Source organism: Salvelinus namaycush, chromosome 20 (assembly GCF_016432855.1).
Source record: "Salvelinus namaycush isolate Seneca chromosome 20, SaNama_1.0, whole genome shotgun sequence".
In the NCBI taxonomy this organism is placed as follows: Eukaryota; Metazoa; Chordata; class Actinopteri; order Salmoniformes; family Salmonidae; genus Salvelinus; species Salvelinus namaycush.
Window position 1 is genome coordinate 42,137,498 of NC_052326.1, and position 25,576 is coordinate 42,163,073.

A 25,576-nucleotide genomic window follows, 5' to 3' on the forward strand; every position below is an offset into this window, starting at 1 on the left:
ATGGGTCAGGGCCAGCTCCAGGGGGGCCTGCTGTGGAGCTACTTGGGCCATGGAGCTGTGGCTGGAGGACCTGAGGAGAGCAGTCTGTCCAACTCGGCCTTCATGGAGTACACATCCCGCGTGTTTGGAGACGTCACTGTGGTGGTGCAGGACTGCCCTAGCTGGGTGTGTGTGTGTGTGTGTGTGTGTGTGTGTGTGTGTGTGGTGAGTCAGAGGGTTGTTATGTAGGTTTGGCCCTGGAGCTGTTAGGGTGGGTGAGTGTGTGGGGGGCTGTGATAGAGTAAAGGGAAGGGGGGCTGGAAAAGGGGGAGTACAAGAAATAGGGTTTGAGAGTGTTGCAAGTGAGAGACCAAATGACTTGCACAGTTCTGTAATGTGATAAGAAATTATTGAGAGTTAAAACAGACAAGCGTCGTCCCCTATGGGAGTGTTTTATTTTTTTTGCAAATGAACTCAGTCCGGCATTTAACTTACTCTTGAAAGTTGTAATAGTAGAATGCACAAGGTGCAATTTCGAAATTGGATAGTGCATCATCAGTTTTTCTCTTCTCATTTGCATTTTAGTCATTTAGCGGACGCTCTTATCCAGAGCGACTAACATTTAGTGCATTCATCTTAAAATAGCTAGGTGGGACAACCACATATCAGCAAAATCCCAGCTAGAATGGGGGGGGGGTAGAGTGAAGTGCAAGTGTTGGTTTAGGAAAAAAATTAATAAGTGGGGGGGGTGAGAAAGGGGATTATTTAAGAAACTCTTTGAAGAGTTAGGGTTTCAGGTGCTTTTGGAAGATGGGAATCTGCTGTCCTAGATTCAGGGGGAAGCTGGTTCCACCATTGGGGTGCCACGACAGAGAAGAGCTTGGACTGGGCTGAGCGGGAGCTGCCTTCCTGTAGGGGTGGGAGGGCCAAGAGACCAGAGGTCGCAGAACGTAGTGCTCGGGTTGGGGTATAGGGTTTGTGGGTGTAGGGGCAGTTCCTCTGGCTGCTCCGTAGGCAAGCACCATAGTCTTGTATTGGATGTGAGCTTCGACTGGTAGCCAGTGGAGTGTGCAGAGGAGTGGGGTGACATGGGAGAACTTGGGAAGGTTGAAAAGCAGGCAGGCTGCTGTGTTCTGGATAAATTGCAGGGGTTTGATGCACAAGCAGGGAGCCCAGCCAACAGCGAGTTGGCAGAAGTCCAGACTGGAGATGACAAGTGTCTGGATTAGGACCTGCACCGCTTCCTGTGTGAGGTAGGGTCGTACTCTACGGATGTTGTAGAGCATGAACCTGCAGGAGCGAGTCACTGCTTTGATGTTTGCAGAGAATGACAGGGTGTTGTCCAGGGTAACGCCAAGGTTCTTTGCACTCTGGGAGGGCGACACTGGGGAGTTGTCAACCGTGATGGAGAGGTCTTTGAGCGGGCAGGCTTTCCCTGGGAGGAAGAGATGCTCGGTTTTGTGAAGGTTGAGCTTGAGGTGGTGACACCCAAGCTGAGATACCTGCCAGGCACGCAGAGATGCATGTTGCCACCTGGGGGGGGGGGGGGGGAGAAAAGTAGTTGAGTGTCATCCGCATAGCAATGATAGGAGAGACCATGTGAGGATATGACAAAGCCGAGTGACTTGGTGTATAAAAAGAAGAGGGCATAGAACCGAGCCCTGGGGGACACCAGTAATGAGAATACGTGGTGCAGACACAGATCCTCTCCACATCACCTGGTAGGAGTGGCCTGCCAGGTAGGATGCAATCGAAGAGTGTGCAGAGCCTGAGACGCCCAGCCCTGAGAGGGTGGAGAGGAAGATCTGATGGTTCACGTTTCTCGAAGGCAGTGGATAGATCTAGGAGGATGAGGAAAGAGCGTCAGCTTCGGCAGTGCGGAGAGCCTCTGTGACACAGAGAAGAGCAATCTCAGTTGTGTGGCACGTCTTGAAGCCTGACTGGTTAGGTTCAAGAAGATCGTTCTGAGAGAGATAATGAGAGAGTTGATCAGAGACAGCATTCTCAAGTGATTTGGAAAGAAAAAAAAGAAGGGATACAGGATAAAGCATGCCTATCTATATAATGAATAGGAATTGGGTGGGTTGAGGTTATTAAATATAAAAGCACTACACCTCTCTCTAAAAGCTTCACTTATTCAAACGTTTTACTTGAACCCTAAATGGTTCTCAAGTAGATTACTAAGAAAAGTTAATCCATTGTTTAAAAATGGCCTTTTTGCCTTTGTGCAGATTACCATGTCACATTTTCGATTAATTGAAAATGCTACTTTTTCAAAGTTTCTCTCTTTTTCAAACAAGCATTGCAGAGCTGGCTACAATTTCAATTTCATTCCAATGAAAAGATAGAACAAATATTACAACAAATATTATGGCTGAACTCAAATGTGCTGGTTGATAAAATACCTGTATTTATGAGAAAGATGTTTGTAAAGGTATATTGTTCTTAAATGATATTGTAAATTGGAATGGTAGAGTTATGTGCTTCATGGAGTTATCAGAATTGTATGGGAAGGTCTACTCAATCCAAGAGTACAACCAATTGATTACAGCATTACCCCCAAAATGGAGGAGGCAGGTGGCAGGAGGAGGAGGAGGTAGGGAACTGGTCTGTCTGCCCAATATAAAGGATCAAAACTGGCGAAGGAATAAAAATGGCATAAATAGGAAAGTATACCAGTTTCATTTGATGACCAGGATGTTGACAACTGTGCCATACAGATTGCAAAGTAGTTGGGAAGAGATTTTTGATGTACCGATTCCATGGTACAGGGTGTATGAGTTGATATATAAAACGACACAAGATTCAAGACTTGTGCTTTTCAGCTAAAATTATTATATAGAATTATTGCCACCAGCAAAATGTTGAATATTTGGGGCATAAAATCATTGAAGCTCTGCAGATTTTGTTTTAAGAATACAGAATCAATAGACCATTTATTTTGGTATTGCCCTCAGGTAGCCTGTTTCTGGTCTCAGGTTCAGGAATGGCTGAAAATGCATAGCATTGATCTAAAATTGACCCTAGAAATAGTACTGTTAGGAGATCTGGAGAGACCGGGTCAGTCAATTACTAATATACTAATACTCTTAGTAAAAGTATTTATCTTCAACAACTCTGTGGATTCTATTCAATTAGATAGATTGAAATTGTACGTTAAACATCACAGCACAGTTGAAAGATATGTTGCGTAGAAATCCGAAGAGGGTGGCCAGCAGAGATAGGTGGGATGGGCTGAGGGAAGCTGAGGGTTGGGATGTGGGTGGAATTGGAGACAAGTGGGAGTGGAGTTGCTGTGAATGATGGTCAAAGATAAAAGTCAAAAATAAAGTCAAAATAAAACATAATAAAAAGTAAGTTTGAATGACATTGAGAGGCAGTGTTTTTACAGCTAATGCCGGTTTGCCTGAGGCTGATGCCGTGCAGGTGTTTGTACACATGCATATACACACACACACTCATTCAAATACACACATACACGAACACACACACACGTAATAGTGCCAGACATGCATTCAAACATATACAGTTGGCATCGCTGTTATGATTTTAGTCGTCCTTGATGTCCTTTGTTTATTTTTAATATTTGTAAATGTTTTTGCATTGTTGTTTGTGAGAAGTGAGAAGATCTCCAGAGATGGTTTGGAGAAGGGAGGAGGGGATGGGATCAATCTGGCAGGTTGTTGGGCGGCCAGACCTCACTAGTCACAGGATTTTGTCTGGAGAAAGAGGGAGAAAGAAGTCAAGGCGTACGGTAGTTCTGTGTCAGCAGGACCAGTGGACTCAATAGGCTGAGTGAATGAGGAGCAGATGTCGTCAACCTTTTTTAAAAAGTGGTTGATAAAGTCATCCTCAGAGAGGGAGGAAGGAGGGGGTGGAGGATTAAGAAGGGTTGAGAAGGTGTAAAATAGTTTCCTAGGGTTAGAGGAAGAACCTTGACATTTAGAGGGATAGAAAGTGGCTTTAGCAGCAGATACAGAGGAAGAGAAGGTAGAGAGGAGGAAGTGAAAAGATGATAGGTCCTCCGGAAGTTTACCTCCATTTTCGCTCAGATGCCTGCAGCCTTGTTCTGTAAGTTCGCAATGAGTAACTCAGCCATGGAGCAGGAGGGGAGGGCCAAGCCGGCCGGGAGGAAAGGGGGCAGTGCGAGTGACTCATAGGATGCAGAAAGGGAGGAGAGTAGGGTCGAAGAGACAGAATCCGGAGAAAGGAGGGAGAAGGATTTAGCAGAAGGGAGAGATGATAGGATAGAAGAGTAGTGGGAGATAGAGAGCGAAGATTATGACGGCGCATGACCATCTGGGTAGGGGCTGAGTGGCTAGGATTGGAGAAAGGGAGACAGAAACGGAAAGAAAGTAATGATCAGAGACCTGAAAGGGGGTTGCAGTGACATTAGTAGGAGAACAGACTCTAGTAAAGATGAGGTCAAGCGTATTGCCTGCCTTGTGAATTGGAGGGGATTGGGAAAGGGTGAGGTCAAAAGAGGTAAGGAGGGGAAAAGAGAGATCTGGAAATGTCAGGAGGTTGAAGTCTCCAAGTACGAAGAGTGGTGAGCCATCGTCAGGAAATTAGCTTATCAAGGTGTCAAGCTCATTGAGGGACTCTCCAAGGGCACCTGGTGGGCGATAGATGATAACAATGTTATGCTTGAGTAGACAAGTAACAGTGACAGCATGGAATTCAAATGAGGAGATGGACAGGTAAAAGAGGGAGAAAAGAGAAAATCTCCACTTATGAGAAATTAGTAGCCCTGTGCCACCACCGCAACGACCAGATGCTCTTGGTCTATGAGGGAAAACGTAGTCAGATGAAGAGAGAGCAGCTGGAGTAGCAGTGTTCTCTGGGGTGATCTGTCAGGGCAAAAAAGTCAAGGGACTGGGTAGCATAGGGGTAGCATAGGCTGAGATGAACTCTGCGTTCTTGACTGCAGATCGGCAGTTCCAAACACGGCCAGAGACCTGGAGTTTCACATGGGTTGTGTGCATAGGATACACTAAATTACACTGAACAAAAATATAAACGCAACATGTAAAGTGTTGGTCCCATGTTTCATGAGGTGAAATAAAAGATCCCAGAAATGTTCCATATGCACAAAAAACGTATTTCTCTCATATGTTGTGCATAAATTTGTTTACATCCTTGTTAGTGAGCATTTCTCCTTTGCCAAGATAATCCATCCACCTGACAGGTGTGGCATATCAAGAAGCTGATTAAACAGAATGATCATTACACAGGTGCATCTTGTGCTAGGGACAATAAAAGGCCACTCTAAAATGTGCAGTTTTGTCACACAACACAATGCCACAGATGTTTTGAGGGAGTGTGCAATTGGCATGCTGACTGCAGGAATGTTCACCAGAGCTGTTGCCAGAGAATTGAATGTCATTTTCTCTACCATGAGCCGCCTCCAACGTCATTTAGAGAATTTGGCAGTACATCCAACTCGGCTCACAACCGCAGACCACGTGTATGGCGTTGTGTGGGGGTGAGCGGTGTGCTGATGTCAACGTTGGGAACAGAGTGCCACATGGTGGCGGTGGGGTTATGGTATGGGAAGGCATAATCTAAGGACAACGAACACAATTGCATTTTATCGATGGCAATTTGAATGCACGGAGATACCATGATGTGATCCTGAGGCCCATTTTTATTAAGGTATCTGTGACCAACAGATGCATATCTGTATTCCCTGTCATATGAAATTCTTAGTGTAGGGCCTAATGAATTGATTTCAATTGACTGATTTCCTCATATGAACTGTAACTCAGTAAAATTGTTGCATGTTGCGTTTATAATTTTGTTCAGTATAGAAGGGTTGCAGCCAAGGGCTGGGGAGTGTCTGTAAAGCCTGCAGGGAGAGGAGCAAACAGGGTATAGATAAAACGCATACAGTTGACAAAGCTACAAAAGAACAAAAGGAAATCATCAGAAAATACACTATATAAACAAAAGTATTTGGACACCCTTCAAATTAGTGGATTCGACTATTTCAGCCACAAACAATGCTGACGGGTATAAAGTCGAGCACACAGCAATGCAATCTTCATAGACAAACATTGGCAGTAGAATGGTTGTTACTGACAATGGCATTTGATATTTTCAGTGGTATTGTTAACAAACACACCACCATAAAGAAAATGAGAATTAAACAGGTTCAGCCCCTGGTTCGGCCGTGATTTTGCAGAGTTCTCCACCTCAAGAATTGGATTTGGTGAAAGGTTCGGTACACGCATACTCAGGCTGACTGACTATCGTTCAGGCAAATTAGAAATAGGTGCACTCAGGCTATACGGAAGGCCAAAGTTAGTTACTTAAAGGAGCAGTTCTTTCTCTGTGGGTCTAACCCCAAGAAGATCTGGAAAACGGTTAATGACCTGGAGAATAAACCCTCCTCCTCACAGCTGCCCATGTCCCTTAATGTTGATGATGTGGTTGTTACTGACAAAAAGCACATGGCTGAGCTCTTTAATCACCACTTCATTAAGTCAGGATTCCTATTTGACTCAGCCATGCCTCCTTGCCTGTCCAACATTTCCTCATCTCCCACCCCTTCTAATGCGACTATCTCTGATGCTTCTCCCTCTTTTCCCCCTGCCCTGTTACAAAGTTTCTCCCTGCAGGCAGTCACTGAGTTCGACATGCTAAAGGAGATCCTTAAACTTGACCCCAAAAAGCCATCTGGGTCAGATGGTTTAGACCCTTTCTTCTTTAAGGTTGCTGCCCCTATCATCGCCACGCCTGTCTCTCCTTTCTGGGGAGGTTCCCATTGCTTGGAAGGCAGCCACAGTTCGTCCTTTAAAAGGGAGATCAAGCTGATCCTAACTGTTAAAGACTTATTTCTATTTTGCCCTGTTTATCAAAAGTGTTGGAAAAACTTGTCAATAATCAACTGACTGGCTTTCTTGATGTCTATAGTATTCTCTCGGGTATGCAATCTGGTTTCCGCTTAGGTTATGGATGTGTTACTGCAACCTTAATCAATGAAGCCACCATTGCCCTTGATTCTATCTAAGCAATATTGTGCTGCTATTTTTATTGACTTGGCCAAAGCTTTTGATACGGTAGACCATTCCATTCCTGTGGGCCGGCTAAGGAGTATTAGTGTCTCTGAGGGGTCTTTGGCCTGGTTTGCTAACTACCTTTCTCAAAGAGTGAGGTGTATAAGGTCAGAAAATCTGCTGTCTCAGCCACTGCCTGTCACCAAGGGAGTACCCCAAGGCTCGATCCTAGGCCCCACGCTCTCCTCAATTTACATCAACAACATAGCTCAGGCAGTAGGAAGCTCTCTCATCCATTTATATGCAGATGATAGTCTTATACTCAGCTGGCCCCTCCCTGGATTTTGTGTTAAATGCTCAACAACAAAGCTTTCTTAGTGTTCAACAAGCTTTCTCAATCCTTAACCTTGTTCTGAACACCTCCAAAACAAAGGTCATGTGGTTTGGTAATAAGAATGCCCCTCTTCCCACAGGTGTTATTACTACCTTTGAGGGTTAAGAGTTTAAGGTAGTCACCTCATACAAGTACTTGGAGTATGGCTAGACGGTGCACTGTCCTTCTCTCAGCACATATCAAAGCTGCAGGCTAAAGATAAATCTAGACTTGGTTTCCTCTATCGTAATCACTCCTCTTTCACCCCATCTGCCAAACTAAACCTGATTCAGATGACCATCCTACCTATGCTAGATTACGGAGACATAATTTATAGATCGGCAGGTAAGGGTGCTCTCGAGCGGCTAGATGTGCTTTACCATTCGGCCATCAGTTTTGTCACCAATGCTCCTTATAGGACACTTCACTGCACTCTATACTCCTCTGTAAACTATACCCGTCGCAAGACCCACCGGTTGATGCTTATTTATAAAACCCTCTTAGGCCTCACTCCCCCCATCTGGGATATCTACTGCAGCCCTCATCCTCCACATACAACACCCGTTCTACCAGTCACATTCTGTTAAAGGTCCCCAAAGCACACACATCCCTGGGTCGCTCGTCTTTTCAGTTCGCTGCAGCTAGGGACTGGAACGAGCTGCAACAAACACTCAAACTGGACAGTTTTATCTCAATCTCTTCATTAAAAGACTCAATCACGGACACTCTTACTGACAGTTGTGGCTGCTTTGACGGATGTATTGTTGTCTCTACCTTCTTGCCCTTTGTGCTGTTGTCTGTGCCCAATGTTTGCACCATGTTTTGTGCTGCTACCATGTTGTGTCGCTACCATGCTATGTTGTTGTCTTAGGTCTCACTTTATGTAGTGTTGTCTCTCTTGTTGATGTGTTTTGTCCTATATTTATATTGTATTTATTTTTTATCCCAGGCCCCCGTACCCGCAGTAGGCCTTTTGGTAGGCTGTCATTGTAAATAAGAATTTGTTCTTAACTGACTTGCCTAGTTAAATAAAGGTTTAAAAAAAAAAAAAAAGACCCGTACTGAAGAGCTCAGTGACTTTCAACGTGGCACTGTCATAGGATGCCACCTTCACATCAAGTCAGTGTTAGAGCTGCCCGCTCAACTGTAAGTGACGTTATTGTGAAGTGGAAACATCTAGGAGCAACAACGGCTCAGCCACGAAGTGGTAAGCCATACAAGCTCACAGAACAGGACTGCCGAATGCTGAAGCACGTAGCGTGTAAAAATCGTCTGTACTCAGTTGCAACACTCACTACCGAGTTCCAAACTTCCTCTGGTAGCAATGTCAGCACAAGACCTGTTCGTTGGGAGCTTTATGAAATGGGTTTCCATGGCCGAGCAGCCGCACACAAGCCTAACATCACCATGTGCAATGCCAAGCGTCGGCTGGAGGGGTGTAAAGCTTACCAGTTACCAGCTTACCGGGGCAGTGGAAACGTTCTCTGGAGGGATGAATCACACTTCACCATTTGGCAGTCCGACGAATGAATCTGAGAATGGCAGATGCCAGAAGAACGCTACCTGCCCAACTGCATAGTGCCAACTGTACAGTTTGGTGGAGGAGGAATAATGTTCTGGAGCTGTTTTTCATGGTTCGGGCTAGGCCTCTTAGTTCCAGTGAAGGGAAATCTTAACTTTACAGCATACAATGACATTCTAGACGATTTGTCTAGAACTTTGTGGCAACAGTTTGGGGAAGGCCCTTTCCTGTTTCAGCATGACAATGCCCCTGTGCACAAAGCGAGGTCCATACAGAAATGGTCTGTCGAGATGGATGTGGAAGAACTTGACTGGCCTGCACAGAGCCCTGACCTCAACCCGATCAAACACCTTTGGGATGAATTGGAACGATGACTGCAAGCCAGGCCTAATCGCCCAACATCAGTGCCCGACCTCACTAATGCTCTTGTGGCTGAATGGAAGTAAGTCCCCACAGGAATGTTCCAACATCTAGTGGAAAGCCTTCCCAGAAGAGTGGAGGCTGTTATAGCGGCAAAGGGGGGACCAAATCCATATTAAAGCCCATGATTTTGGAATGAGATGTTCGACGAGCAGGTGTCCACATACTTTTGGTCATGTAGTGTAACTAGGTACTAGGCAAGATAAGTGAGAGAGTGGTGTGGAGCCTTCCTCTCTTTCCTTCCTCAAATAACTTCACAGCGCAGTATTTGTTTTCCCAACGGTCTTAGTATTTCCGATGAGACCGCCTCTTACAGCTGCTGCTGAGCAACCAGGGGAGACTGAAGTACTAACACTAATTGCTAATTGCCTAGCAGAGGTGAAGAGCAAAGCTCCCAGTATTAATTGATGATTGCCTAGGAGAGGAGAAACCACTCCCCCTCCAATACAGCAACTGATTACCAAAACAAGTCACAAAGTGCCCTGCACCTTATTCCTGGTTGATGTTATGAGCGGTCAGCAGTTCACACATCAAGTAGGCTACTGTGAAGTCAGGCAGCAGTTAAAGTGGATGGCCCTTGCAAATGAAAAGACAGTACTAAACAACAACAGATAAAGACAAAAAATATACTTATCACTCCTGGAGATGTATCCTAGAGATATTAGGAGTCCTCTAGCTATAGAATGAAGCACCTTAGAGAGCTATTTATAACTTGTCATAAATGTCCAGATCAACTAGGCATTGTCAGCTACGTTTTGTAGCTAGGTTTTTTAGCCCATAGATTTTGTAGTAATGTTCAAGTCACTCAAATATCACGAGTACACATTAGACATGGTAAAATGTATAGAATTGCAAGAAAATATGTTTTAAAACTGCAACATTTTCTCTGCACCCCATGACAAAATGTTTAGAATGGCTGGAAATAGGCAGACCATTGTCTTCTCCACAACGATGGCTAATCTTTTCCCTTTCAGGATAGATTTGATTAGTGGAGACAGACGGAGGTTATCAGGGGCCAAGCCAAGCCAGTCCAATAAGCAGGCAGGGAAGAAAGGCCTTTGTTTTGTCACAAGACCATTGTCATCATAAAGGAGTTAGTGAGTCACTCTGCCAGCCACTGTTGATGTTTGTTTACCCGGCTGGCTTGATTGTGACGCGTGCTCTTGAGATGTAACCGCATTTTGAATTCCAAAACCGTTTTTAGCAAGGGCAGCGGAACAAATCTAACCACTTCTCTGAGGGCGTAGATGAGATAGCATGTAATTAAGCATACCACAGCTACTGTTACTATTTTCAATCTTTTTCCAGTATAAAACCTTTGGGGCCTGTTTGGTTTAGGCCAGACCTGGGTTCAAATTCTATTTGAAATCTCTTAAATATGTGAGCGTTGGCTTTAGCCTGCCTGCAGTATCAGATGGGTGGGGTATAACTTTTTGAGGCCACTCTATTGGTTCCTTTAAGACAGGCAAGCTGAATCAAGCACAACTAAGGAAATTGAAATGATTTCCAAAATATTTGAACCCAGGTCTGATGGAGACTGATTGCAAGTCTCAATTTGCATTTCTTTTTAGTCCAGGATGAGGCTTAATCTGGGTCCGGGAAATGTCCCCTATAATGTTCATGCATTACTAATGAGATTGGTGTGTGTGTGGACAGGATCTGTTGGACAGTGACTGGGCCAGCGTGCGGAGCGTTCTAGAACAGGCTGACATCCTTGTTATCAAGTACTCGGTCAACGACAAGCTGGCCTTCCAGCAAGTGCGCAACGGATACGCCCCTAGACTTCGCCCCCTCCTACACCACTGGGGCATGCCTGTTATTCTGGTTGCTGTGGGCGCCCGCCTAAACGGTGAGATAACATTGGTCTATCCTCGACCACAACACCATTTTGTCCTGTTGTGTTCTTGTGCTATATTTTTTATTGCCGTGTACCAGTGACGGTCAGTGCCGTTTCAGATGAGGGAGGACAATTTTTTTCATGAGCATGGCCTTATTTCTATTACAACATATTGGGTGACTGTCATCATATTCCATTCACCCAGTTAAATGTAACAGCGATAGGTTTAGGCTACTACACTACATAAAATGTTCCCTATACCCATCATGAGGTTGCAACAACCTAGCCTATGAATGAAAGTTTACAACGTAGTTGCACACAGGTTGAGAGACACATTTGAGGTGACAAACAGTGACACATGGACAGACAGTGACATTCAATACCGCCTTGCACACTCTTGCCTGCATCTAGCTGATCTAGGGTGTAATCCTTAGCCCTACAGTTGCAAACAAGAGTTTCTATTGGACAAATTCAGGTATGTTTATCCCCGTTTTGTGCCGTTTGCTTCTGTCGAAGAAACGTTTTTCAACAGAATTGGCGGAATGAATACACCCCTGATCACACGCACACACAGTTCACAGTTTCATAGCAGCCACGTTGTATTCCTTCTTGCGTCTACATTATGCACTCTCCTCCTTTCACCTCTTCCCATCGCCTGTGGACTTCAATGCACAACACATCAGCTTTATGGGACCAAGCGGAAAATCTTTTCCAAGCCAAACCGCTACACACAGCCTAGATCGTTGTCACCATATTAGCTAAAGTAACGTCATAGTCAGCTAGGCTAATAGAACTAACGTGAACTCGCTACAATCATGCAGTAACGTTACAGTGTACAGTCAGTAAGCAGTTACCCCGGCAGGCCCCGGTGGCAATAAATTAGTTAAACCAAAAGCTTTTGTTGGATAGTCATAGCCAGCTAGCTAACATAGCAACATGCTCTGTTTGAGCAGGGTGTTTTTGTAGGCTAAACTAGCTAGCTGCATTAGCTAGCTAAGTAAGTGAAACTGAAAAAAATGACACTCTCTCTCTCTCTCTCTCTCTATTTCTCTCTTGCTTCTCCTTCATTTAGGAATAAATTCATTTGTTAAAAACTGTTCAACTATTTTCTTTATCTCCCCTGAGTCAACTACCCACCACATTTTATGCACTGCAGTGCTAGTTGGCTGTAGCTTATGCTTTCAGTACTAGATTCATTCTCTGATCCTTTGATTGGGTGGACAACATGTCAGTTCATGCTGCAAGAGCTCTGATAGGTTGGAGGATGTCCTCCGGAAGTTATCATAATTACAGTGTAAGTCTATGGCAGGGTGTGAGAAACGTGAGCCTCCTAGGTTTTGTATTGAAGTCAATGTACTCAGAGGAGGACAGAAGCTATCTGTCCTCCGGCTACACCATGGTGCTACTCTGTAGAGTGCTGTTGAGGCTACTGCAGACCTTATTTGGAAAATAGTGTGTTTTAATCAATTATTTGGTGACGTGATTATATTTAGTATAGTTTTATCTAAAAAGTTGAACTTTTTAAATGTTTTAAAATGTGTATTTTTTATTAAATTCACTGAGGAGGATGGTCCTCCCCTTCCTCATCTGAGGATCCTCCACTGCCATGTACTTACCACATGCCAGGTTGTCATTGTCTTTATTAATCTGCCTGGTTAAATAAAGATTACATTTTGTATAATGAGTCGAGTGGGGAAGTTTTGCTCGGCAGTCTTACAATCCATTGCAGTCAATGGTTCACTCAAAGCACTTTTAGAAACACTGACATTGACTGGGTATGAGGCCTCTCACACCAGTCATAATAGGTTATGGCTTCCAACCATGTTAATGCCATCTGACATAACTCTGTTACGATGCAATAAACTGAAACTAAACTAATATCATCCAAAAATATAATCTATAGCATTTTGTGTCTTTTGAAAGTATGGCTACATTACATACTGTAGGAGCAGAGGAAATGGCTGAAGGAGTGGATTTGTCTTTTCAGTTAAGAGGATGATTCTCATTTTATGATTAAATCTCAAACAGGCCCCAGGCTTTTGCATCTAAGTAATGTGTCTTCATGGTTTAAACAACAAACAGTCCAAACCCTGACACACACACCCACACAAACTTTGTGTGGTACAGTGACACCTGGTATCACCCAGGTCAGTGGTGTTAAACTAGCAAAGTATTAACCATCATGCCCACTTTAATGTCTATGCTTCTGTGTGTCCCCATCTTTTTTATTTCAGTGGTGTAAACGAATACACCACATTCATGATGGGTTATTTTTAGCTTGGTGAGATGCTTTAAGATCTTGCCAGAGCTTCATTGCAAGATCATAATAGTATTTGATAACTCTTTGGTGGTGAGAGAGGGGGCTTGTGGGATGGTGGTAGATCTGACACCCTGTTTTTGTATTGTTTTGTCACTGCTTTATTGTCTGTGCTAAAGCTATCCCCAAATGAATGTGGTGGATGACAGCTGTGTGCAGTTGTTTCCTGTTGCCTTGGTTAGGTGACTTAGGGCAAAATCATTGCAGCACACATCACACACACACGCACAAACGCACAACAGACAGTGTCTACCTTTCACTCTATGCCTGCAGTTTTATTAGCAGAGTGATTTATTCCTTGCATTTGGCACTGAGCAGACCGCCCCACTCTGTCTCGCTCTCTAGCTCCTTCACCGCGTCTTTTTACTTCTCCCTACATTTCCCTCTTAAATGTAATCCAGAGTTCACAGACGCAGAGATGCGATAATCCGGCTTCCCATTGTGACATAGCTGTGTGGCTCTGAGTCCACCATCCGCAAGGGACTCAAAAGCCCAAATGCACACCTCCCCAAAAATCCCAACCAACACGGCTCTGCGTACGTGTCCTCTATTAATTTGAATGGGGTGACTGTTGGAGAAATTGCTACACCGCACTGAGAATTCAAAAAGTATGAACGGTCCAATATTCTAGAACACTGCTGTGCTTACAAGTACACATTTAGGATTCTGATAGATGCGTAATTTTTTCTTTATATTCTCGCTCTCTGACTTTGTCTCTCTGCATGTAGGCTGAAGTATGCATATGCAGGGTATGTCTATGCATACATTGTAAATCCATCTGAATGTCAGTATGTGCTTATATCTATGATGGATAACATATAATCGTGAGATTTTCTGCTGGAAGTTTTGTGGGTGGTACCGTGTTTTTGTGCACTGAGTGTGTGTACATCACAGGAAGTTGGTGGCACCTTAATTGGGGAGGACGGGCTTGTGGTAATGGCTGGAGCGGAATTTGTGGAATGGTATCAAATACATCTAACACATGGTTTCCAGGTGTTTGATGTCATTCCATTCGCTTTGTTCCGGCCATTATTATGAGCTGTCCTCCCCTCAGCAGCCTCCTGTGGTGGACATTTAGAGGAGGTACATTTCATCCTGTCTCACTCACCTCTCCTGTCCTCTCACTGTCTAGATGAGGGGCCCCCCTGCACATGCCCCCTATGTGCATCAGACTGGAGCAGCTGCGTCCCCCACAGCGAGGGCCTGCAGCTCTCTAGGGACCTGGGGGCCACTTATCTGGAGCTACCCTCCCTCAACCATGTCTTTGTGAGCCGCTACTTTGGCAGCGTGGTGAGTGTCGGCATCTGCCAGTTATGAAGTGATCATTGTTTGATGGTGTGATTTATGACTGGTGTGTGATCAATGTTATCATTCATCATTGATGATGTAGAGCAGGGATGCAATGCCAGGCCTCAGGGGCCTGATTGGTGTCAAACCTTTGCCCCAGCTAACTCCATTAATCAACTAATCATATGATCTTCAGTATAGAATGCAATTAGCTGTGTTTGCTAGGGGTCGGGAAACAGTGTCACACCACTCCAGCCCCTGAGGACTGAATTTGCTCATCCCTGATTTAGATGCCAGAGTATTATGTTATTGGCCATAGTGCTAGTGGAGATAAGAATGGGACTGGATGCTGTGTGATTATAAAATGTTTTAATTATGTCACAATTTTATCTTGGTGTGTATGTTTATGCTAACTAGGGTGTGTTTGTGTATGTATTCAGCTGGAGTACTTCATGATTCAATGTTTGAAGCAGAAGGCCAACGACCGTCCAGAAAAGAGGCGTGGCAACAAGCTGAATGAGCCCCGCCCCCCTCATCTGGAACAACCAGGTGAGAGACTGTAATACTAGAATAGGGGCAACTTTAAATCAGTTCTATGTGTATATTATATCAACTTTACTTGTGGTGTTCCTCAGGGTATAATTCTCAACCCTTTCTATTATATCAACTTTACTTGTGGTGTTCCTCGGGGTTTAATTCTCAACCCTTTCTATTATATCAACTTTACTTGTGGTGTTCCTCAGGGTATAATTCTCAACCCTTTCTATTATATCAACTTTACTTGTGGTGTTCCTCAGGGTATAATTCTCAACCCTTTCTATTATATCAACTTTACTTGTGGTGTTCCTCGGGGTTTAATTCTCAACCCTTTCTTGTTCTCCCTGCACATGCTACTGTTGTTATAAACATGCCACTAGATGTTTTGAATTATACATATATTTTTTCTTCTGATAATCACCCAACTATATGTGACTACATTTTAACCAATCAATTACACAGTTGGGTGTTTTAACCAAATGTATAGTAGACACAGAATAGTCAAATTACAAAATGTATACAGCTGGACCAATCTAATAGATACCTTACTTTTGGGGGATTTATTTAGCATGGATTCAAGATCTGTGAGATCTGAGATGAGAATATCAGGACTATTTTTAGCTCATGAGATTAATTAGGAATTATGAAAAGAGAGTAATTGCGCATATCCAAACATGCCAGAGGAGCTGAATAAATAATTGGGGAGTTTCCTGCCCAAATGGGATCTTCGACTGAAGGTTAGTGAAAATACATCATTATACAGGTGACCTGACGAAGATCATATCATGCTGGTTGAAACGTTGTTTAAACTTTGTCGCTGTATCTTAAGCTTCAGTAGATGATCACATTTTGGTTGTAGCAAACTGTGATTGCACATTTGCTTCCTTTTCTCAATATAGAACATAAACTTTCACTGCTTTATCAAAGTTTAGAATGATATTTTAGTCAGCCCCTCACCCTATAGGGTTCATTCTTTGTTTGTTTATTCCTGTGAATGTGTAGTACAAATACTACACCTATCTGTGTTCATGTACAGAGCACACGGCTAAGCTACAGTAAACATACTAAATATAGCAGCCTTGCCATTTAGCCACTATGTTTGATGAACTTTGACTTGGTGATTGACAGCGAAGAGCAGCACTGTCAAAGTAGGTGGGTGGGTGGCTTGCCTGGGGCCCGTCCAACTCTACTTAACTCTCTCTCGCTCTGTAGTGCAACATCCATTAAATATGAAGTGCATTGATTCCTGGAGAAGCTTTCCTGTAAACCAGGCTAAAACTGAGTGGCAATAAAAAAGTGATGAGGTGCACAGGGGTGCAGCGTGGATTAAGCAGAAATAGGATTATAATAGGACATTGATTTACCTTAACACTGTCTCTGTTTACCTTCCAGCTAATACTCTGCTTTTCCCTCATCCCCTCGCCCAACTCTCTAATCTCTCTCTTTCTCTCCCTCTCGCCATCCATCCATCCAGCACGTCTTCCGCCCATCCGAGTGGAGGAGTCCAGCTTCTCTCAGGACCTACAGTGGCTGCTGGAGCGCGGCGTCCAGTTTGCCGATGTAGCCTTCTACGCTGGGGACTCTGGGAAGGAGCTGGGCTGGGGGCATGCCGCCGTCCTCTGTGCTGTCAGCCCCTACTTCAGACAGCTGTTGCTGGGGCCCAAGGCCAGGGAGAGGCCCATCTCTCGTTGCGCCTGCCGGGGGGACGGCCGGGGAGACGGGGGACCCCCATCACTGCTCTCCACCTGGGATGGGGGTCTGGGCAAAGAGGATGGGTTGCGGCCTGATGGGCATCTGGCTGGACGGCTATCACGCCTGGTGGTAAAGGACCCGCTGCTGTGCCTGTGCCTGTGGGAGACGCTCATGTTCCTATACCGAGGTAAACTACTGGTTCAAGTGCTGTTTGCTATAAGCACATGGAGCAGAGATAGAAAGCGAGGCTGTAGCTACAGTGGGCTCCAAAATTACTGGCACCCCTGACTGGCAATGCACAAACAATACTTAAAAAAATATAAACAATATAATTATAGAGATAAACTCAAAATACCAACATGTGAGAAATACTGTACTTTAATGTTTCAATGGAACCCACCAAAATCATACAATTATTTAATACAAAATACATTTAACCAAAATCAAGGTTTCATAATTATTGGCACTCCTCATTTAGTACTTAGTGCCACCACCTCTGGCAAGGATAACAGCATGGTCTTTTCCTGTAATGTTTGACAAGGTTAAGGAACACATTTGGAGGGATTTTGGACCATTCCTCTATGCAGATCCTTTCAAGATCCTTCACATTCTTGGATTTGTGCTTATCAACTGCCCTCTTCAACTCAGCCCACAGGTTTTCGATTGGATTGAGGTCCGGCGACTGAGATGGCCATGGCAGAACATTGATTTTGTTGTCACAGAACCATTTCTGTGTGGATCTTGAGGTATGTTTTGGGTCATTGTCTTGTTGGAAAGTCCACCTACGGCCAAGTCCCAGCCTTCTGGCAGAGGCAACCAGATTGTCAGCCAAAATTGCCTGGTACTTGGTGGAATTCATTATGCCATCAGTCTTAACCAGTGCCCCTGGACCTCTGGAATTAAAACAGCCCCAAAACATCACTGACCGCCCTCCATATTTCACCGTGTGTATGAGGTGCCTCTCCTTGTATGCATCTCTGTTTCGACGCCAAACATGCTGATGCTGTATCTGACCAAAACGTTCAATTTTGGTCTCATCTGACCAGAGCACCTTCTTCCAATCATAATTTAAATTACGTTTGGCAAACTCCAAGCGCTTGCGTCTGTGTCTTGGGGTCATTAAGGGCTTTCTTCTGGCAACCCTTCCAAAGAGCCTGTGGTTGTGGAGGTGGTGTCTGATAGTGCTTTTTTAAATCTGGTGACCCCAAGACGCCACCAAGGCCTGCAATTCTTTCACAGTGATTCTTGGGGATTTTGTTGCTTTTCTCACGATCCCCCTTGTCACGCCCTGGCCTTTGTTATCTTTGTTTTCTGTAATAGGTTGGTTAGGTCAGGGTGTGACAGGGGGGATGTTTGTGTGTTTTTGTCTCGTCTTGGGTGGTTGTATGGTATAGGGGGTTTAGGTAGAGTAGATGGGTTTGTGTTTGAGTGTAGGTGTCTAGGTATGTCTATGGTTGCCTGAATGGTTTTCAATCAGAGACAGCTGTCATTCATTGTCTCTGATTGGGAGCCATATTTAAGGCAGCCATAGGCAGTAGGCTTTTGTGGGTAATTGTCTATGTCTATGTTGCATGTTAGCACTTAGTCTTTTATAGCTTCACGTTTGTTGTTTTGTTTTAGTTCGTTTTCGTCTTCCAAATAAAAGAAGATGTATTTTTCACACGCTGCGCCTTGGTCCACTCATTGTCCTCAAGACGATCGTGACACCCCTCCCTATCCTGGGGGGCAAAATGCATTTGCGTCTTCTACCCGTGAGGTTTTCAACTGTTCCATATCTTTTAAAATTTTTAATAATTGCCCCAACACTGCTCAGTGGTATATTCAGTCGTTTGTGGATCTTCTTGTAGTCATTACCAGATTAATGAAGGTCTACGACCATCTGTCTTTTTTGAACTGCCAGTTCTTTTGTTTTCTTCATGATGTTGGATGACAAAGGGATATTGCATGCGTGTTACCTCATTTTTATAACCTAGCAAAAAAGGAAGTGATGTAATGGCTCAATATACGTAGTTCCTTGACACTTAGATACACTTAAATAAGTGGAATTTAATTCCTGGTTTAATTTTGGTAGATGTTATTTACAATAATATTTAAGGGTGCCATTCATTTTGAAACCTTGATTTGGAAGACATTGATTTTTAATTAAATCAATTAATTATTTTGTTGGGTTCCATTGAAACATTAATAAAGTACAGTATTTTTCACATGTTGGTATTTTGAGTTTCTCTATAATTATATTGTTTATATTTTTTTAAGTATTGTTTGTGCATTGCCAGTCAGGGGTGCCAGTAATTTTGGAGCCCACTGTAAGTGAGATAATGTTGTCTTCTTTTACAATGGATCATTTACCATCACTGTATGAAACCTACTGCTACGACTATCTGCAGTCTCCATTCTGTGTGTTTCTAATTTTATTTGTCACGTGCCGAATACAACAAGTGTATACTTTCCCAACAATGCAGTTAAAAATAAAATTATCAAATAGATAAAAATGAAATAATAAAATACACAATAAAATAACAATAACGAGGCTATTTACAGGCTGTATACAAGGAGCACTGGTACCGAGTCAGTGTACTGGGGTACAAAGTAGTTGGGTGAATGATTGAGGTAATATGTACATTTAGGTTAGGTGATAGTACTTTAATCAATGTACATGTACACTATATATACAAAAGTACGTGGACACCTCTTCAAATTATTGGATTTGGCTATTTCAGCCACACCTGTTGCTGACAGGTGTATAAACTTGAGCACACAGCCATGCAATCTCCATAGACAAACACTGTTAGTAGAATGGCCTTACTGAAGAGCTCAGTGACTTTCAACATAGTACCGTCATAGGATGCTACCTTTCCGACTGGTCAGTTTGTCAAATTTCTGCCTTACTAGAGCTGCCCCAGTCAACTGTAAGTGCTGTTATTGTGAAGTGGAAAAGTCTAGGAGCAACAACGGCTCAGCCACAAAGTGGTAGGCCACACAAGCTCACAGAATGGGACCGCAGGGTGCTGGAGCACGTAGCGTGTAAAAATTGTCTGTCCTCAGTTGCATCACTCACTACCGTGTTACAAACTTCCTCTGGCAGCATCGTCAGCACAAGACCTGTTCGAGCTTCCTGAAATGGGTTTCCATGGCCGAGCAGCCGCACACAAGCCTAAGATCACGATGTGCAATGCCAAGCATCTGCTGGAGTGGTGTAAATTTTGCCGCCATTGGACTATGGAGCATTGAACACACGTTCTCTGAAGTGATGGATCACTCTTCACCATCTGGCAGTCCTTCGTACAAATCTGGGTTTGGCAGATGCCAGGAGAACCCTACCTGCCTGGATGTCAACTGTAAAGTTTGGTAGAGGAGGAATGATGGTATGGGGGCTGTTTTTCATGGTTCGGGCTAGGCCCTTTAGTTTCAGTGAAGGGAAATCTTAATGCTACAGCATACAATGATATTCTAGACGATTCTGTGCTTCCAACTTTGTGGCAACAGTTTGGGGAAGGCCCTTTCCTGTTTCAGCATGTCAATGCCCCCGTGCACAAAGCGAGGTCTAGACCTTGACCCCATCGAACACCTTTGGGATGAATTGGAACGCAGACTGTGAGCCAGGTCTAATCGCCCAACCTCACTAATGTCCTTGTGGCTAAATGGAAGCAAGTCCCCGCAGCAATGTTCCAACATCTAGTGGAAAGCCTTCCCAGAAGAGAGGAGGCTGTTATAGCAGCAAAGGGAGGATCAACTCAATGTTACTGCCCATGATTTTGTAATGAGATGTTCGACGAGCAGCTGTCCACATACTTTTGATCCTGTAGATAGTAGTGAAAAACTGAAAATCTGAGTAGCCATTTAATTAATTGTTCAGCAGTTTGATGGCTTGGGGTAGAAGCTGTTCAGGAGCCTTTTGATCCCAGACTTTGCGCTCTGGTACCGCTTGCCGTGCGGTAGCAGAGAGAACAGGCTTTGACTTGGGTGGCTGGAATCTTTGAAAAATGTTAGGGCCTTCCTCTGACACTGCCTGGTATAGAGGTCCTGGGTGACAGGGAGCTCGGCCCCAGTGATGTACTGGGCCGTACACACTACCCTCTGTAGTGCCTTGCGGTCCGATGCTGAGAAGTTGCCACACCAAGTGGTGATACAGCCAGTCAAGATGCTCTCAATGTTGCAGCTGTAGAACTGAGGGCCCATGCCAAATCTTTTCAGCCTCCTTAGGGGGAAAAGGTGTTGTCGTGCCCTCTTCACGACTGTGTTGGTGTGTTTGGATCATGATAGGTCCTTAGTGATGTGGACACCGAGGAACTTGAGGCTCTCGACCATCTCAACTACATCCCCGTTGATGTGAATGAGGGCGTGCTCAGTCCTCCGTTTCCTGTAGTCCACGATCAGCTTCTTTGTCGTGCTGACGTTGAGGGAGAAGTTGTGTGTGTGTTGTCTGTGGCTTTTCTCATTCATTATGGAAAGTGATTACTGTAGTGCTCAAGTTGGCAAGCTGGGACCTGGCTGATTCATGCCTTTACATACATGTGAGGAAGAGTGACTGGCTGAGCATGTGTGTGTGTGTATGTGTGTCTGCAGCTAAATATATTTGTCTAAATGGCATCGCTGTGAATTGCTTGTGTGTGGGCTCACATGCACACCTGTGTGTGAGAGAAAGTGGGGATATTTGAGAAACAGAATGGAATGGAATAACTACACTTATTAAAACACCCGTCTCAACGTCAACAGTGAAGAGGCGACTCTGGGATGCTGGCCTTCTAGGCAGAGTTGCAAAGAAAAAGCCATATCTCAGACTGGCCAATAAAAATGAAAGATTAAGATGGGTAAAAGAACACAGACACTGGACAGAGGAACTCTGCCTAGAAGGCCAGCATTCCGGAGTCGCCTCTTCACTGTTGAAGTTGAGACTGGTGTTTTGCGGATACTATTTAATGACGCTGTCAGTTGAGGACTTGTGAGGCGTCTGTTTCTCAAACTAGACACGCTAATGTACTTGTCCTCTTGCTCAGTTGTGCACCGGGGCCTCCCACTCCTCTTTCTATTCTGGTTAGAGCCAGTTTGTGCTGTTCTGTGAAGGGAGTAGTACACAGCGTTGTACGAGATCTTCAGTTTCCTGGCAATTTCTTGCATGGAATAGCCTTCATTTCTCAGAACAAGAATAGACTGACGAGTTTCGGAAGAGAGTTCTTTGTTTCTGGCCATTTTGAGCCTGTAATCGAACCCACAAATGATGATGCTCCAGATAATCAACTAGTCTAAAGAAGGACAGTTTTATTGCTTTTTAATCAAAACAACAATTTTCAGCTGTGCTAGCATAATTGCAAAATAGTTTTCTAATGATCAATTAGCCTTTTAAAATGGTAAACTTGGATTAGCTAACACAACTTTCCATTGAAACACAGGAGGGATTGTTGCAGATAATGGGCCTCTGTACGCCTATGTAGGTATTCCACGAAAATCTGATGTTTCCAGCTACAATAGTCATTTACAACATTAACTATGTCTACACTGTATTTCTGATCAATTTGATGTTATTTTAATGGACAAGGACATTTTCTAAGTGACACCAAACGTGTGTGTGTGTGTGTATATATATATATGTTAATGTTTATATATAAGTCTGTCTGTTTCTGTGGTATATATGAGTGTTTGTGTGCCTGTGGTTCTGGTGTGATCCAGGGGCGTGGGAGTGGGAGCACCTCCAGGAGGCCATGGGGGAGAAGCTTAACAACTCTCTGGCCGTGGCTCAACTCATGGACCGCATCCGCTCCTTCCTGGGCAGAGACAAGGTGACCCAGAGGCTTGAACAGATACAAATGCACGCACGCACGCACACACCATAACCCCGATATAACACAATATGTGGCTCTGGTCAAAAGCAGTGCACTAAATGATTCATTTGGGATAGGGTAAACTCTCAGATTGAGCCAAGGCAATGTGATGTGGGACTTAACATCAGGAGACACGTGACATGCAGGGTCATAATTAGATCTGGTGATGAGGGTTGAGTTCATTCTTTTTCAATTCCATCAAAAACGAAGTGTCACTTTTGCACTAGTTCTTATCAAGGAGCATTTCATATGTTTGGTTTCAAACCATCAGTGGAATTGAGTAAGCAGCTGAAAATCAATGATCCATGCGATGTTATAACAAAATGCAGCATAATGAAGCCATGGGTTTGATATGCAGACTGCTCTGGAAGCGAGCCTGCCTGCCAGTCTGTTTCAGCATTAGCCAGCTCCATTGAGGCGGTCTTGGCAGTGAGGCCAGGGACAGTGGAGTTACCTGCTGCTGAGGCAGGCTGTTAGACAGGCTATTTTGATGCCACGGGGGAGCTGGATGTGGAAGCTCAGAATGAAATGGCACTTATGCTTGTAAACACCAACAGTGGCGGAATTCTCAGACTTAACCCACGCTGTGTGTGTGTGTGTTGGTTTGTGTGTGCGTGCATGTGCGCGTCTGTGTTTGTAGGGTCCCAGGGACACGCCCAACGCCCGAGCCGCCCAGCTTTGTCCTCAGTCTCTGGTCAACCTCTTCAATTCTCCTCTCTACTCTGATGTAATTTTTATGGTGCAAGGCAAGTTCACACACCCCAGACAATTACATGTAGTGCCAGGTCACTTTTTTTATTAAACATGATTAGCTGATTCCTTCATTGGGGGCTCTCAGGGAGTCAGTCCATTTCATTATTGCACCGAATAGAGAAAATGCCGTCAACATAATTCAGGGTGCTTCGTATGACATACACTTGCTATACAATAACCACAGTGCAAGAAGGTCCTTTAGAAATGTATGTACAATTCATGTCTTTATGTGCAATTATTGTATCTTTTTTGGGGTATAAACACTCAGTAATGTTAAAAATCCCCTGATATTATGTTACAGATGTGTGTGTACATTTTTGTAATGCCTTTGATGCAGCAACTGTACATTTTTCTTTTTAACAATGAGAAACTACTGCATGGTGACGCCAGGCTCCAAGTGCATTAGCAATCATCTACAATAACCCATATAATGAAATGTATTTCTTTTCTGCTCCTGACACTTCAAAATGTCCACTTTGCTTCACCTGTGCTGCATCCAACTGTAGAGAGCACTTTCATGAGTGTAACAATGCCTGTCATTAGATGGAAAATACTTCAAGACAACCATTATGTCATGCGTTATAGCGGTCATAAGGTCTGGGTTAATTAAAATGACCCATTCCTGAAAGGCATCAATTCATAACTATGACAGTTTTAGATTAAATTCACCTTGCACCTAGACTGTGTATGAGAAGATCATTCAGTAGATATGATTGGCTGATGTGAAGCTGTAATGTGGAAGCTTGTCAGAAAAGTACAAGAAACCGACAATAGCTGTAGCTATTATCCTCAGCTGTATCGTGAAAACCTTCCGTCTTACAACTGGGGTCTGTCAGGGAAACGATTAGCAGCATGTTACCGAAAACCACCATTCAACCCCTCTCCTCCAGCAACCTCTCCCGGAGGTCTTGCTGTGAAGGAGACTGTATAAAGGAGAATGGATTCTAATTCTCAGTAAGTTGGTCAAAATAAGGATTCAATTTAAAAACAGACTGTGTTTCAGGGAGTGTGTTACCGGCTCACCGGGCGGTCCTGGTGGCCCGCTGTGATGTCATGGCGGCTATGTTCAGCGGGAAGTATGCGGAGGCACGGAGTCGGGTGGTGCCCATCCACGGAGTCTCCTCTGACACCTTCCTCTCCTTCCTGGAGTACCTTTACACTGACACCTGCTGTCCTGGTGGGTCCACTGCAGTGCAGGAACAAAAACAGGCTCATTATAGGCCGGGGCCCACCCACTTTAGACTGCTGTATCTGAAAACGCTACTACCGGTAGCTGTCAAATCCTTTCTTCCTCCGCCAATCTGTCAAATCCTTCCTTCCTCCGTTTCCTCAATTCCTCACCTCACTCTCTAAGTTCATTGGAAGAGGAGGTCCGAGGGAGGGACCGTGGATCCTCTCCGCCAATGTGCTATTATGGGAGTGTGTGTAATTGAGGAAACAAGGACGTGTGAAGCAAGAATTTGAGGGCTAGAAACGTTTTTGCACACAGCCCAGGGGTGGCTTACCCTCCTCCTGGACAACTACGGAGTATGCAGGCTTTTGCTGCAGCCTTGCTCTCACTCAGTGTTTCAAGCTTGATGAGTTGGTTATTTGAATCAGCTGTGTAGTATTAGGGCAAAACAATTTAACGTGCACCCAGGAGGGGACACAGGACCAAGTTTGGGAAACCCTAACTAACACTTGGATTCAGCAAATGAAGGTCATTATTATGAGCAGCTGATTCTCTAGAAGCAGGTGTGATTCAGCAGGGCTGGAGCAAAAGCTTACAAACCCAGGAGAACAGAATCCTAAACTTAAGATAAAGATGTATTTCTATCTGCAACCTGTCAGTGAACATGCCCCAGGTCCTCAGTGCTGCTCAGTACAGGCTGGGAAAATGAATGGCGGTGGATTTACTCTCAGATGGAACTAACAGTATCTCATAAGCCCCAGAGGGATTTGACTGACAGCTCCCCCAAAATGATTGACAGGCTGGGGGAAGATCAAGAGCAATTGGAGTGGACACCGTGACACTACGATATGAAGGATAGTACTGTAGGCCG

The 25,576-nt window shown here is 44.3% G+C and overlaps 1 protein-coding gene across 1 annotated transcript in view; it reads left to right on the forward strand.

The window, feature by feature from the left end:
• The window catches only part of rhobtb3 (Rho related BTB domain containing 3), a 30,474-nt gene continuing 4,898 nt past the window's right edge, over positions 1-25,576 (forward strand). Inside the window, exons 1-8 of the mRNA XM_039015521.1 lie at positions 1-165; positions 10,949-11,141; positions 14,579-14,736; positions 15,174-15,282; positions 16,745-17,149; positions 22,630-22,739; positions 23,422-23,531; positions 24,542-24,711. Coding sequence (XP_038871449.1) covers positions 1-165; positions 10,949-11,141; positions 14,579-14,736; positions 15,174-15,282; positions 16,745-17,149; positions 22,630-22,739; positions 23,422-23,531; positions 24,542-24,711 — 1,420 coding nt within the window. The remainder of the gene's footprint in view (positions 166-10,948; positions 11,142-14,578; positions 14,737-15,173; positions 15,283-16,744; positions 17,150-22,629; positions 22,740-23,421; positions 23,532-24,541; positions 24,712-25,576) is intronic.